We start from the raw sequence: 15105 nt of genomic DNA on the forward strand, positions 1-15105 counted from the left end.
TATAATGATCGTTTCATGACGGTATTTTATGGTTCATTGACGGCCCAGTGAACTTAGCCACCGCTCACTAAAATTTAGTGAATGTACCTGTGTCTCAAGTCAATGTCCGCCTAACTATAACTTGATTGACACTTGCAGTGACAAGATGCTATGTCAGCTAGTGCACATATTTGCTTAGAATCTGCAACCCGAGCAGTGTATTCAGTGTAATACTGATTATTATATGTGGCACAGGTTTATTATCTAATATATCCGGCTCGGCGATTTTATGTTTTTTTAGCGGGCTAATTGCCTAAGATCATTTAACGTGTGGCGAATACCCCACGTAGAGAGCATCCGTACTGCCGAGGACGCGATTTGGCCGGAAGTGCTGTGACGTCAGTTCGTCAATGCTACAAGTACAACAAACCAATGTACATGTAGGATTGGTCGGTGTTTTCCTTGTTTCTGTGGCGATTTCTGGTGCAGTGATATTTCCGAATAACTACGTAAGTAATGATTTGTTTCAAAACTGTTCTGTCATTTTTGTCACTACTGTCGATAGTCGCTGGTGTCTGTCCGTCTGGTTCGACACTTAGGCTCTTTCTGTCAGTATCACAACAACAACACCTGTCAAAATAACGGATGTAAGCCCGTCAGGAAGCCAGGGGTAAGTGTCGAAATAGATCACCCGATGCGAAAGTGAAAGAGATGTTCGTTGTAAAGACTATAGCCCGAAAATCCGGTCTAAGGATGGTTTATGTTTACTGATACGCGGAAACCGACGTGTGCACCCGTTTATGACATTGTATCCGTCTTCAGCCACTCCATCAGCAAAGTTCGCTGCATACACAATACTTAATACCCAAATCCACTCGATACATGGTCTGTCCGAAAGATATTTATACACCTTTTACAACCATTGACACTGGCCTTTATTCGATATTTCCTCAGAAAATCTCAGTCGAACTCAATGTCGAAAAAACGATCTGCTGTGAGCTACATGTACTCACCGCATCATGCCGTCTACTCGATTGACCTAAATGGGTACGTCAGTCAGGTTGACATCTATTGAAAATCAGACAACATGTAAAAAAAATTTTGAAATTTATTTTTGAAAGCTAATTGTTGAATGAAGTAGAAGTATGAAGGGCCAGATGCTTTCAGCATGACAAGAAATGGACACTGTGACTGTGGGGCTTTTTTTTTTCACCACCTAAACATCAACCACATATGCGCATGCACTGGGAGCGAAAACAGTAGTTACATGTGTTTAATGAAGACGGTCTGACATTTGTGAGTTGGGCACAAATGCGAGATATCATGGAATTGCCACTCATGTACGCCACGGAATTGGATAAAAATTGTCCAGAAGATCACAAAGCCATCGGCGAATGTAATTCGCTTGACTTTTGCCGATGACACTTAAGTGTTTTCTTTTATTTTCATTGCGCTGAATAAGTATGCGGGAGGCTCTGTTCCCATATACATATTTTACTATAGATAGCTTCTTGGCTGTGAACTAAACCTAAGTTAATATTAAAAGTTCACAGCCGATTTCTTGGCGATAAAGACTCTGGCTGATCCTTATGTTAGTCAAAGATCCCCTTCTCAGATGCCCATTGTTGCTCTCCCACATTCTTCCAAGTCTTGAGCACTGGAGTTCCTGGCAAGGGCAGGAGGTGATAAATAACTTGGTGCCACATTGGAGAAATGCTAATTTTTGCCAATTCCTAAAGTTCAGAGTGCTTTAGGACTCTCATACTTGAAAGCTAGACACATGCTCCATGGAGTATTTCTTACCTAAAGGCTATATTTTTCATTTTTTGTGCTAAAATCTTCTTCAGTGCCTGTCTGACCTGGGTTGAATTTGCTTTGTCTTCACTTCCAGTGCTTTAGTCATGCAACCAAAGAGTGTTCTGGTGAATGGCACAGAGCAACTGTGACATCATTGCCAGACTATAAATAAGAAACTATAAAGGCTTACAGGTACCATTCAAAACCATTATGTTAACTCTATATGAATATAGCCTCATAGAACTATAAGTATGCCTGTTTTCATTACGGCAGTGTCTTTCAGTATTGTTCAGAGTGTAAGGTATAATTATTTGCCACAGCTTCTACGCACTGCTAATACTTTTTTTTGGTTTGAGGTAACTCTAAGCTTTCTCTATGTCCATAGCTTTCGCTCTGTAACTCTCAGTTCTGATCAAAAATATGTCGCAGCCACAGCGGTCGTCAATTATCAGACCGTCCTATGTCATGTCAGTCATATAATTTGCCATATCAAAACTATTACATATTTCTCATCTAGCCAAAATTTTTAAAAAAGTAATTTTCCCTACCAATATGTTTTTTTTTTCTGATACATGTAGAGTTGGGTTACACCCCCAATGCAGAACTTTAAGGATGTCCTGATATAGAACTGACATATTTGATGCATTCATGTGTGAAGGTGATAAAGAGGCTCTCTCCATTCAGGCAAGGTGTGCCAAAAACAGCACTTTGCCCATGCTTCCAGTAGCAGAGAATACTGTATTATCCCTAAGTGAACCCCAAGGTCTTTATTGTCTGTGGCACTGAGAAAAGTATTGAGATCAGGTTTGACAATAGCACATGACTACAGACTTGGCTCATGTCAAGTGTATAGAACTGTACATGTATGTGCATGAACTGTATTTGTGGTAAAATTTCACCCCCCACGCCCCAAATAATTTAGACGCACATGAAAGTCGTAAAATATGAATTAGGTACAGTGATGAAACTTACATTTTCCCAGTAGGATATTATGCCTAAAAATTCATCCCCAAATAGTGACCTTGTAGAGGCAAATACAAGCCACAAATATTAGGTAAATTAGGTAAAATGAGTAAGTCATACGCTAAATTTTAGGTCTGAAAAACACAGTTATCTACTACAACTATAGTAGGTTGCTGTTGTGACAGTATTAGGCTGTAACTGAAGTTCTAAGAGTGATGTTCCTGGATATCCGATATGTATGTCTCTTCTCAAATTTCTTAACCATGTACCGAATTTAAGCGTTGTGACCTAAGACAGCCAACTGCATCTAGTCAGTCCCCTTTCAGAGAAGCTGAGAGAAAGCAACAATATTGTAATTAGCGTCTCATATTTTCTCAGAACTGTTACTAGGCACACTGTATACTTTACTGGGCACAATGTATGCTTTACTGGGCACAATGTATGCTTTGTTTGAAACAAATTCTACCGTATTCATTTCAGGTATGTTTTGTAAAAAATACCTTTATGTGTTTAAGAGTTTTTCAATGTATATACTTTTTGGTGAAGATTTTATTGCAGTACCACATATTTTTATCTTACATTAAATTGATATATTTCCGTGTATTTACATTCATTGTGCATTGTTCATTGGTATCTCACTATGTTTGCTGTGACTCCAGATCTATAATGTCACAGAGTGAGACTGCATGATTGTAGTTCTTGAGAAACTTCACCATATCTATGTTGGGAAGTCTGGAGACCTGGGATCAAACTCAGGTCGGGTCATACCAAAGGCTTTAAAAAGGGTTCTTATTGCTTCCTCACTTGGCGCTGGGCATTGAGAGGTTAGAGCAAGGAAACAGGACTGGTTGGCCCAGTGTCAGTATAATCCGACTGGGTGGGGTGTCATGTCTGGTGTCTTCGACATGATACTTCAGTGCAGGCAGCTGGTGGTATGGACTTACAAGAGGACACAGTATGTGTACACACACCTAATCACTAATGACTCTTATCGTCAAATGAGTGAAAAATTGTTAAGTTAAGACTTTAAGACCAAAGCATATGTACATTCGTATGTCGTGAATCTATGTTGGCATATTGAACTAAGTGAATTGGAGATATTTCTTAAATTAGTGCTTAGTGTGATGAACATATAATGGTACATGTTGTTTCAGGTCATTGAATGGATGGAAAGACGTAATTTTTTTTCCGACATTGTACGTCTTGTGAGGAACTATTTTGGGTCCCAAACCATGCCTGTGGGACACTGGAAGTGCAGGAATACAGAGTACCCAAGATCTGATGGTGTGTTTCGCTTCAAAGTCCCGGACGATAAAGTCTTATGGACTACGCCATTCATAGAGTACAGGCCGGTCGAATACACAGCGCCCTCTGTCAAAAGTCAGCCTCCATGGGCAGACCCAGAGTTACGGTAAAAGCCATGGTTTTCTTCCACAATACTTGTACATTTTTACCTGTTTAACATGTAAATCAGATACATGTAGTTTTTTGCACATGTGTGAGTAAAAACTAGTTTCTATATATGGCGGATAAGGCCTTCCTATAATATTTGGATTTTTTTTTGGTTATTTTACTGTCATCTTAACTTATGAAAGAAAAATTAAAACAGGTCAGTTAGGAATTCTTTAAGTTTTTTTTTTTTCTCTTTTTTTTTTTCTTCACTAATGAAAAGATATGGATTTGAAACAAATTAATATTGAATGTAAGACAAGTGTATGAAATAAATTCCATCAAAATCCTTCATCTTTGCTTGAAAAGTGATGATGTTGTACCCTATGACCTTGTTGGATTCCTTTTTCATAACATTTCCATACTGTACAAAATAACACTGTTGTCACAATTTGTGTTGAGCTCTGTACAGTAGATGTAACATATGAAGACAACGATGACAATGATGACGGTGATGGTGATGTACCTTTGTCTGTTCTCTTTCAGTGTGCCCAATCCCCCCACTCTGAAGTGGAATGCCATAGATGGGAAAGTCAACAGGAAAAGTCACATGGGAAGATATGAAATCCATGACAATGTGCCAAGGTAAATGAGAAGGGTTATAGACTAAAAATTTGTTTGCTAGATTGGTATTTTACCAGACACATGTGGATATTGCTTTAAATAAGACAGTTACTGTATTTCACCTAGAGTTTACCATTTTTCATGTGACTCACTTTGCTTGATTCTCAGCAATTAATCCACCTAATAGGGCCACTTAAGAATTTTTTGTGAAGTTTGATTAATCTCTAATCAGAAAAACCTAAGTGTTGGCATCAAAAGTATCATTTTAAGATCTTGATGCACTTCTGAAAGTGTATTTTTACATACCAAACTTTAGGTGAAATACAGTAGGTTTATACAGGTATGTGGATGTAATAGTGCTGTACATTTCAAAACAGTGCTGTACATCCGAAAAACAGTTGTGTACATCCCCAAAACAGTGCTGTACATCCCCAAAACAGTGCTGTACATCCCAAAACAATGTTGTACATCCCAGAACAGTGCTGTACATCCCAACCCAGTGCTGTACATCCCCAAAACAGTGCTGTACACCTTAAAACAGTGTTGTACATCTCCAAAAACAGTGCTGTACGCCCCCAAAACAGTGCTGTACACCTTAAAACAGTGCTTTACATCCCCAAAACAGTGCTGTACATCCCCAAAACAATGCATCCTAAAACAGTGCTGTACATCCCAAAACAGTGATGTACATCCTCAAAACAGTGCTGTACATCCCAAAACAGTGCATCCCAAAACAGTGCTGTACGTCTCCAAAACAGTGCTGTACATCTCCAAAACAGTGCTGTACAACCCAAAACAGTGCTGTACATCTCAAAACAGTGCTGTACAACCCAAAACAGTGTTGTACAACCCAAACAGTGCTGTACAACCCAAACAGTGCTGTACATCCCAAAGCAGTGCTGTACATCCCAAAACAGCGATGTGCATAACACAAATGTAAAATCTCCTAAAAATGTAAACTCTCAACAGTCACCTAAAATGCGAACTCTCAGTGGTCACCTGACAATGTAAACTCTCAATGATCACCTGACAATGTAAACTCTCAATGGTCACCTAAGATGTGAACTCCCAATGGCCACCTAAAATGTGAACTCCCAATGGTCACCTGACAGTGTAAACTCTCAGTGGTCACCTAAAATGTGAACTGTCAATGGTCACCGGGCAATGTAAACTCTCAATGGTCACCTAAAATGTGAACTCTCCATGGTCACCTGACAGTGTAAACTCCCAATGGTCACCTGACAGTGTAAACTGAGTGTTCACCTGACAGTGAAAACTCCCAATGATTACCTGACAGTGTAAACTCCCAGTGGTCACCTGACTGTGTAAACTCTCAGCAGTGACATGACAGTGTGAACTCTCAGTGGTCACCTGAAAATGTGAACTCTCAGTGGTCAGCTGAAAATGTAAACTCTAAGTGGTCAGCTAAAATATGAACTCTTAGCATTCACCTAACCTGTGAACTCCCATTGATCGCTGGACAATGTAAACTCTCAACAATCACCTAAAATGTGAACTCTCCACAGTCACCTAAAATGTGAACTCCAATTGGTCACCTGAAAATGTAAACTCTCAATGGTCACCTGAAAATGTAAACTCTCAATGATCACCTGAAAATGTAAACTCTCAATGGTCACCTGAAAATGTAAACTCTCAATGGTCACCTGAAAATGTAAACTCTCAGTGATCACCTGAAAATGTAAACTTTCAACAGTCACCTGAAAAGTTGATGCCCCATGATGCCAAGATTAGCTCAGATTTTTTATGAATTTTATAAAAATTCAAGATCATATAAATTGTCCACATTTTTTTCCAGAAACCCTCAAGGTAGAACAGGGATAATAGGCCGTGGCTTACTGGGGAAGTGGGGGCCAAACCATGCCGCAGATCCTATTGTTACACGGTCAGTATTATAGTCAGTAGGCTGTGGCTTACTGGGGAATTGGGGGCCAAACCATGCCGCAGATCCTATTGTTACACGGTCAGTATTATAGTCAGTAGGCTGTGGCTTACTGGGGAATTGGGGGCCAAACCATGCCGCAGATCCTATTGTTACACGGTCTGTATTATAGTCAGTAGGCTGTGGCTTACTGGGGAAGTGGGGGCCAAACCATGCCGCAGATCCTATTGTTACACGGTCAGTATTATAGTCAGTAGGCTGTGGCTTACTGGGGAAGTGGGGGCCAAACCATGCCGCAGATCCTATTGTTACACGGTCTGTATTATAGTCAGTAGGCCGTGGCTTACTGGGGAAGTGGGGGCCAAACCATGCCGCAGATCCTATTGTTACACGGTCTGTATTATAGTCAGTAGGCCGTGGCTTACTGGGGAAGTGGGGGCCAAACCATGCAGCAGATCCTATTGTTACACGGTCAGTATTATAGTCAGTAGGCCTTGGCATACTGGGGAAGTGGAGGCCAAACCATGCAGCAGATCCTATTGTTACACGATCGGTATTATAGTCAGTAGGCCGTGGCTTACTGGGGAAGTGGAGGCCAAACCATGCCGCAGATCCTATTGTTACACGGTCAGTATTATAGTCAGTAGGCCGTGGCTTACTGGGGAAGTGGGGGCCAAACCATGCAGCAGATCCTATTGTTACACGGTCAGTATTATAGTCAGTAGGCCGTGGCTTACTGGGGAAGTGGAGGCCAAACCATGCAGCAGATCCTATTGTTACACGGTCTGTATTATAGTCAGTTGATCTCTTATTTAAATTTCGAGCCATTTGATTTTTTGATAAGTCAGTATAAAAAACACAAGATCCTGTATCCTAGATGTGTCGTGTTTCTGTCCAGACTGGTTCTCTCCCCTTGGCGTCAGATGGGGCTAATCGCTTCATCCCAGATGAAATTTAGTATGTGAGTCAACCCGCACGTTTCATTTCCTTACAGTCAGAACTGTCCCGCTGTTGCAGAAGAGTTACCTTTCTGCGGTTTGAAATCCTCCCCACCCCCCCCCCATAAAATGGCAAACATAAAACAATCCAGGTGCAGCTTTTGTGAAGTAAACCTTTATGTACTAAATTCCTTATGATTAAAACTGAGGAAAACATGAACAGTTGGTGGCAGGAGCATAGACTGAAGTGAAGTGTGAGCTTGTTTATTTCATTCAGCGACTGTCCATATAATCCCGTGACCACCTCCGATGCTCTCCCGCCGTGCCCAGTCAGTAAGAACCACAATCCCAGGGTCCCAGGGTGAAACTTTAGGTCATTCACCATAAACCTGTACATGTATGTGATGTACATATCACTGTTACTTGTAGTTGACGTAGTCTCATAAACTGTCATTAGTGGGTTGTTTATTTCTTTATTAGTCCAGCTTTTATGGTTGGAAAAGTTGTGAATTTGAGTTTTGAGGTACGGGTGGCAACCGTGTGCAGTATGAAGTAAATGATTTTGAATATGACATTAGCCACAAATCATAGTGAGTTCATATCAAATATTTTTTGTTTTAGATGGAAAAGAACAGCAAATGGGGACATCGCCGCAGACCGGGAGGGTAAAAATGTTCTGCAGATTGTTGTAGTCCAGAGAAGAGACACACATGAGTGGGCTTTACCAGGGGTAGGTTCAGGGGAGTTGGCACTTTGGAAACTATGGAGGATAGTCTGTGGTCCAGCCACATGCTCATTTGGCTATATAAACCAAATCTCACCACAACCAGTTGACTCAGTGACCCAGTCGAGATCGCAGAATAGAATCCAGCTTTGGCTTGTTTGACTGCTGGTACAGCTTTATGTCAGGAGATTTGTAAGGCACAGATTACACCAAGACATTCAAATTTCTCCCCCACCTTAGGCTGACCACCATTGTATAAAAGCAAAAATGGCTATATGATATGGCTGATATACAGTGAGTGTGGTATTCTTAAAACCACAGTCATTGATTCATTCTTATTTCTGTAGAGCATCTCACCATTGCGGTCACTGTGAGTTCAAGTCCAGCTCATGCTGGCTTCGTCTCCAGCCATACGTGGGAAGGTCTAGCAGCAACCTGCGAATGGTCTTGTGTTTCCTCAGGCTCTGCCCGGTTTCCTCCCATTATAATGCTGGCCTCAGTCGTATAAGTGAAATATTCTTGAGTACGGCGTAAAACACTAATCAAACAAATAAATAAAACTGTAGAGCCTTAAACCCAATTTAACATATAAAGTAAACAGGCCTTCTTCTCTGGCTCAGGGAGCAGGTTTATTCCAATGCGTCATGCTTCATCAAACTACTTTTATTTTATTTTCCCTCTGTGTGACAGGGCATGGCTGATATTATGGAGCACATCTTAATCCACATGTATTTTCTTTTTTCTCTGTGTCACAGGGCATGGTTGATATCTTTGAGGAGCACATCTTAATCCACATGTATTTTCTTTTTGCTCTGTGTCACAGGGCATGGTTGATATTTTTGAGGAGCACATCTTAATCCACATGTATTTTCTTTTTGCTCTGTGTCACAGGGCATGGTTGATATTATTGGGGAGCACATTTTTATCCACATGTATTTTCTTTTTGCTCTGTGTCACAGGGCATGGTTGATATTTTTGAGGAGCACATTTTAATCCACATGTATTTTCTTTTTGCTCTGTGTCACAGGGCATGGTTGATATTATTGGGGAGCACATTTTTATCCACATGTATTTTCTTTTTGCTCTGTGTCACAGGGCATGGTTGATATTTTTGAGGAGCACATCTTAATCCACATGTATTTTCTTTTTGCTCTGTGTCACAGGGCATGGTTGATATTTTTGGGGAGGACATTTTAATCCACATGTATTTTCTTTTTGCTCTGTGTCACAGGGGATGGTTGATATTTTTGAGGAGGACATTTTAATCCACATGTATTTTCTTTTTGCTCTGTGTCACAGGGGATGGTTGATATTTTTGAGGAGCACATTTTAATCCACATGTATTTTCTTTTTGCTCTGTGTCACAGGGCATGGTTGATATTTTTGAGGAGCACATTTTAATCCACATGTATTTTCTTTTTGCTCTGTGTCACAGGGCATGGTTGATATTTTTGGGGAGCACATTTTAATCCACGTGTATTTTCTTTTTGCTCTGTGTCACAGGGCATGGTTGATATTGGGGAGCACATTTCAGTGACGTGCAAAAGAGAGTTCAGTGAAGAGGCCCTTAACTCCTTGCAAGCTGACCCGGTTGAGAAGAAGAAAATTGAGCAGTCTGTGGCAGCCCTGTTTCATGGGGGTAAAGAAGTAAGAGAACCTGATATTTTACCAAAAAATAATTGCAACAATATTGCTGATTACTGTTTGTAATATTTGGAAAAGGGAAAACTTTATTTTGACTTCCTGTTTTACAGCAAAACTGAGCACTGATGATTTGAAAACTAAAGGTTGAATTATAGTGCCAGTAATAAATTCGTGCCGGTTTTAGATTATCCCTGATAAGTAGTCTTGTAGTTCTTCACCCATTTTGCATGTTTGCAAAATATTTATTCAAACATATTCTGAAGGGAATTATTCTACGTTGATGAATAAAATTATACTTTTGGTATAGTTTTCAGCGCATAAATTGCACTGAAAGTTGCTCTTACCTATGCAGGAAGGTTGAGGAATTTGAATACATGGTTGCACCTATATTGTAGATTTATAGAGGGTATGTGGATGACCCTAGGAACACTGACAATGCCTGGATGGAGACTGTGGCCTATAACTTCCATGATGCAGATGGCACAAGTGTCGGCAAGTTTAAACTAAACGCAGGTAAGTACACAGCCTCTGAACAACATGGAAATATATAGTAGGAAAAGCAAGATTATTGCATTTTGACTCAGCATTTCAGAATTTTATTAAAATGTTGAAATGTCAAGCCAAAATAAAACCTTATTTTGTCTTTCTTCTTTTTGGTTTTTCTTTGAGTAAAACTACTTATGTATTAAGTTTAATTTGCACACACCAAATGACTCGTCACTGTCATATGACTAAAAATATTAAGTATGAAGATAAACACCGAGCATGCTTGTACACACAGACATATATTGAAGCAGCGGTGCTAATGTCTGTCCGGTGTCTGTTGCAGGTGATGATGCTATGGGTGTTAACTGGATGGATGTGAGTCGTAACCTGAAACTGTATGCCAGTCATAACGACTTCGTCCGTCAGGTGGCCAGGTCACACAGTGCCAGCTGGTGACATGTAAACAACTCAGAAGCTCACAGTAGATATGTATACCCCATTGTTAGCCATTACCATAAGCCACCGTGTCATACACATGTACATTTTGTAGGTATAGATTCTCATCCCTGTTTTTATGTGTCTCATGGTGCCATTGTTTAGCCTGAATCTGAACTCCACCACAATGGACTGACATTGGGCATGATTTATTGTATGTCTTATATAACCAGGTAGATATCCATTTTCTTTAACCTTTTCGTATGTTCAAGGGTCAACTCCAAACACAATTTACACATCCAGCGTAATCTGTGATTGTGGAGAATAATTTATGTTTGGTGGTTTGGACTACATGAGGGCTTGACTGAAAATCTGATGATTTCGGCTTGAGTGGAAAAACAGCACTACAGTATGCTTAAAACATCACCAAATGAACATGCAAAAGGTTGATGAAATATGGCAGTTCATTATGGGACAGATTCTGACCTGCCTGAGTAATGCGTAAGTGTGGTACTTTGCATATGGCATAGTAGCATTTCTGTAAAAGTCTCCATACACTGCTGTATGGCCATACACTTACTGTGTACAGAGATGTAATTTAGTTGTATGATATCATCGTGAAAACTAGGATTTTAGATGTATAGAATATTAAGTCTTTGTTTTACAGGTATATATTTTATGGCATTTGGATTTCAGTGTACATGCAGTTAAAGTTCCAAGTGTAAACACTTTTGTCTTAATATTATGATATAAGAGACTCCTTCCTTCAGAATGATCCCATAGTGATTCTTTGTTAAGAGACAGTGGAATTTTGTCAATCGCCTACCAAGCAGTGTGAGGTTACATTAGTCAGTTCAAATTGTATACTTTAGTCCATGTAGCTTTTTGGGGTAGTTGAATGCCGACCCAACGTTGAAGGGAAATTGCTGTTTTAATAAGCATTTATTAAGTGACACATTTTTTTTTTTAATTCTGATTGATCCATCCATATTTTAAGGCCAGTTAATTTTTTTTTTTTTTGTCAAGTCTGATTAAATTTATTCTGAGAAAAATGTAAGTGTTGGCCTCAAAAGTATCATTATAAAGCCTTCATGTTCTTTGTAAAGTGCATTTTTACACACCAAACTTCAGGTAAAATACAGTAAGCCAACAAAACATTCATAAACTGTGCTTTGCACGCCATGTTTTGCAAGCACAGCACATTGTACTCACTGCTTCACTGATAGGGCATATGTTGGAGGAGCCATCCAGCCACCTTCGTTTCTCAACTAAACATAAGCTATTCCATCCATTTGGGATGAACTGTTTAAAATATTTATTGTTTTACCAAGATGTGCATGTACATATATACATCATTACTGTAGGTACGTGTACCATATATTTATCTCATTTATGTAAAAATTTGACCTGCAGTTCTTTCTCCTACTTGTTAGAAACTCTAACATGTGTTTAAAGGTAGTTGTCAAGGCTAACTGTATAGGGCAATGGACCCCCCTGCATTTTTTGTTATAGTTTTTTGTAAGATCACTGATTCCTGTGTATCAGAGATTTCAAGGTTTATGTGAGATTGTACGATACGACAGTCCTGTTGGATATTTAACCCTGTTACATTGATCACCGTTACGCAGATATCTATCCTGAGGACTCACACGTCCAGTCACACGTCCATCATGTAGTGTGAGTACCTTATCTAGTAAGACTTTGACAGATACAGTGTAACAGAGCTATCAACTCTCGTTGATCATTTGAAACAGAGATAGATTATAATGAGGCGCAGGCTGTGAACCGCACTGGTTTACGCCTGTTTCTGTGTAATTAGCATTTGTTACAATGTACACACGATCACATGTGACATTTTACCTGGTCTTTTTAGCATAGCTGGATCAATCCATTCCTGCTCAGAGCATTTCTGCACATCCATTCATCATTTGCATTCATTAACCTGGATGGTTGTAGACACGAGCGTTAAGTAGATGGTATCAGATGTGTACATGTACAGATGGTATTATAAATTACATGATAAAATATATATAAACAATTACATCTGTAAGTGATAAGCAATCATTGAGATGATAAAACCAGTGCACGATACAAAATGTTTGGTTCACGAATCAGATATGGTTTGAGATTCTTTTTCTTTAATTTTATGTAGCAGCTTTTAGGTTCGTTTTGTAAGCATGTTAACAAACAGCTCCTTCTAACAAGGCATCATTGTGAACATCCCAAGATTGTAGGTATCCCTGTACCCTTTCAGTAATTAGGTGATAGGTCACTTGTCTCATCCAGGTGTCAGTTGACTGTGATTATACAATATAATTTACTATATGTGCCTTTATAATAATATTCATATCCTGTATCAGAGAAAATGTTTTGTCATATTTCTTCAGACAGTGTTTCCGTAAGTTACACAAAATGTAAAATCTGCCGTGCATATATTGATATGGATTACTTTAAAAATGAACAAGAAACTGTATTAGCTACACTTATTGATATAAAACAATATTCATGCATTACTGTACATGTATGTCTTTTACATTTCAGATTTACTAGTGCCGACTCTCTATGAAAGTGTTCAGTTTTCTTTTCTTAATATATGTCATTACTTATTGTGTATTACAGGATATAATTTGTTACATTCACATTATATTACCAAAAATGCTAATGAAATATCCATTGCCTTTTTTTTATATTTTCAAAAATAATTTTTATACGATCTCCGGAAATTGTAATTCTGTTGTTGGAAATTAACTTCATATTTAGACAGTTAAAATTATAACTTTAATGGACTTGACATTCACAACATATTTATCTGTATGTATGTGTGTGTGTGTGTTGTGTGAAACACCAAGAGGGCACGGTTAGGACTGCTTCAGCTTGCCATACCAGAGGAGGTTCTACTGTGACACGACGCATTATAACATGTATATAGCTTTTATACCTTTCCTCTCTCAATGTATTAAACCAACAGGTTATCTTCTTTCTTTCTAGATTAATTATTGCTCCAACCATGTCAACTTGAAATGTGACTATTTTTTGCACATCAGTACTGTGGAATATTGTGTGAATTAGAATTAGCAAATTCAGATGGTTTAGATTAAGATAAGATTATGATACGAGCTAAATGAGCTATATTAAACCAAGGTTTTCCCGGTAGAACAGACAGATCATTGAAATAACGTCTTTGGTGATTATGTTAATGACACATGTACCCTGAAGTACTGCTGAAATAAATTATCAGTGCTATAATGAGAGAACTCATTTGTTAAGGCTAGCCTCATCATGGTATTATTACATATATTTGGGAGTATGTATCATTATATGTCTGTGTCAGTGTAGTAGGCCTAATGTACATGAGTACACAGTTAGTTCTCGTAAATCCTTACCTAGCTGTCCTGCCTCTCTAGACCAATTTCCACGATACATATTAAACCAGAACTGTTCGCCGCCGCTTGTGCTATAATGGCATTTCTGGTGGAGATGGTAGTTTATAGTTTTAATAGGAAACATTAACAACAAATGTATTTATTGTGGTAAACAGTGGGTTTTGTTTCTAGTATGCAATCATACTTCTTCTATGACTGCTGCAGAAAACATTAAACTTTATTTGTAACAGAGTATGTGTAATTTTTAAGAAATGGATTTATAAAGATTTAAAATTTTATAAATTTTTTTTTCATTTTCTAATTTGGAATTGACTGATTATTTATAACGTTTTTAGGTTTCACTCTACTCAACCAATTATGTGGTTATATTAACTTACTATGGATTTGAACTCTGTGCCATCTGTAATTGTTAAGAAAGTGTTTATTTATAATAATCACTTTATATCCAGGTGTGCTTCTGGATATACATTACCTGTTTTTTTTTCTTTTTTCTAAAATATTTTTGAATGAATTTGTTTGCTTTCTGCCTTTTTCCAAGGTAATGCCAAGATGTTTTAATGTTAGTTTTTTTTACTGCTTAGATCCTGTGGAGCCTGATTCATTTTTGATTCTGTGATTTCATTTTTTTTTTTTTTTTTTTGTTTTAATTTAATTCTGTTCTTGTTTTGAATCTGTCATTTAATTTCAGCTATATATTGCTATAAGGTACATTGTTTTTAAGCAAAAGGAAACCCTGAAGACTATGCCTTTCTCCACTCGTTTGTGAATACATGTAGGCCTACATGAAGTGCCAACCTTGAGTATACCATACCATCACCCTTATCCATGTACCAATAAACACCC

At 38.6% G+C, this 15105-nt stretch overlaps 1 protein-coding gene across 1 annotated transcript; it reads left to right on the forward strand.

The window, feature by feature from the left end:
• Positions 1 to 400: 400 nt before the first annotated feature.
• Positions 401 to 14334, forward strand: LOC135476151 (ADP-ribose pyrophosphatase, mitochondrial-like). The gene is made up of 8 exons (XM_064756074.1): positions 401 to 488; positions 3894 to 4150; positions 4675 to 4773; positions 6569 to 6655; positions 8212 to 8320; positions 9818 to 9961; positions 10354 to 10471; positions 10788 to 14334. Exons 2-8 carry the CDS (start codon positions 3906 to 3908, stop codon positions 10898 to 10900), a joined length of 915 nt encoding a protein of 304 aa, XP_064612144.1. The 5' UTR covers positions 401 to 488; positions 3894 to 3905; the 3' UTR covers positions 10901 to 14334.
• Positions 14335 to 15105: the final 771 nt, after the last annotated feature.

The sequence above is a fragment of the Liolophura sinensis genome, chromosome 10 (assembly GCF_032854445.1).
Source record: "Liolophura sinensis isolate JHLJ2023 chromosome 10, CUHK_Ljap_v2, whole genome shotgun sequence".
In the NCBI taxonomy this organism is placed as follows: domain Eukaryota; kingdom Metazoa; phylum Mollusca; class Polyplacophora; order Chitonida; family Chitonidae; genus Liolophura; species Liolophura sinensis.

Coding starts and splice junctions, on each gene's coding strand:
- LOC135476151 (XM_064756074.1), top strand. CDS start 3,906: ATGGAAAGACGTAATTTTTTTTCCGACATTGTACGTCTTGTGAGGAAC. Junction 4,151..4,674: donor TGGGCAGACCCAGAGTTACG/GTAAAAGCCATG, acceptor GTTCTCTTTCAG/TGTGCCCAATCCCCCCACTC. Junction 10,472..10,787: donor CAAGTTTAAACTAAACGCAG/GTAAGTACACAG, acceptor TGTCTGTTGCAG/GTGATGATGCTATGGGTGTT.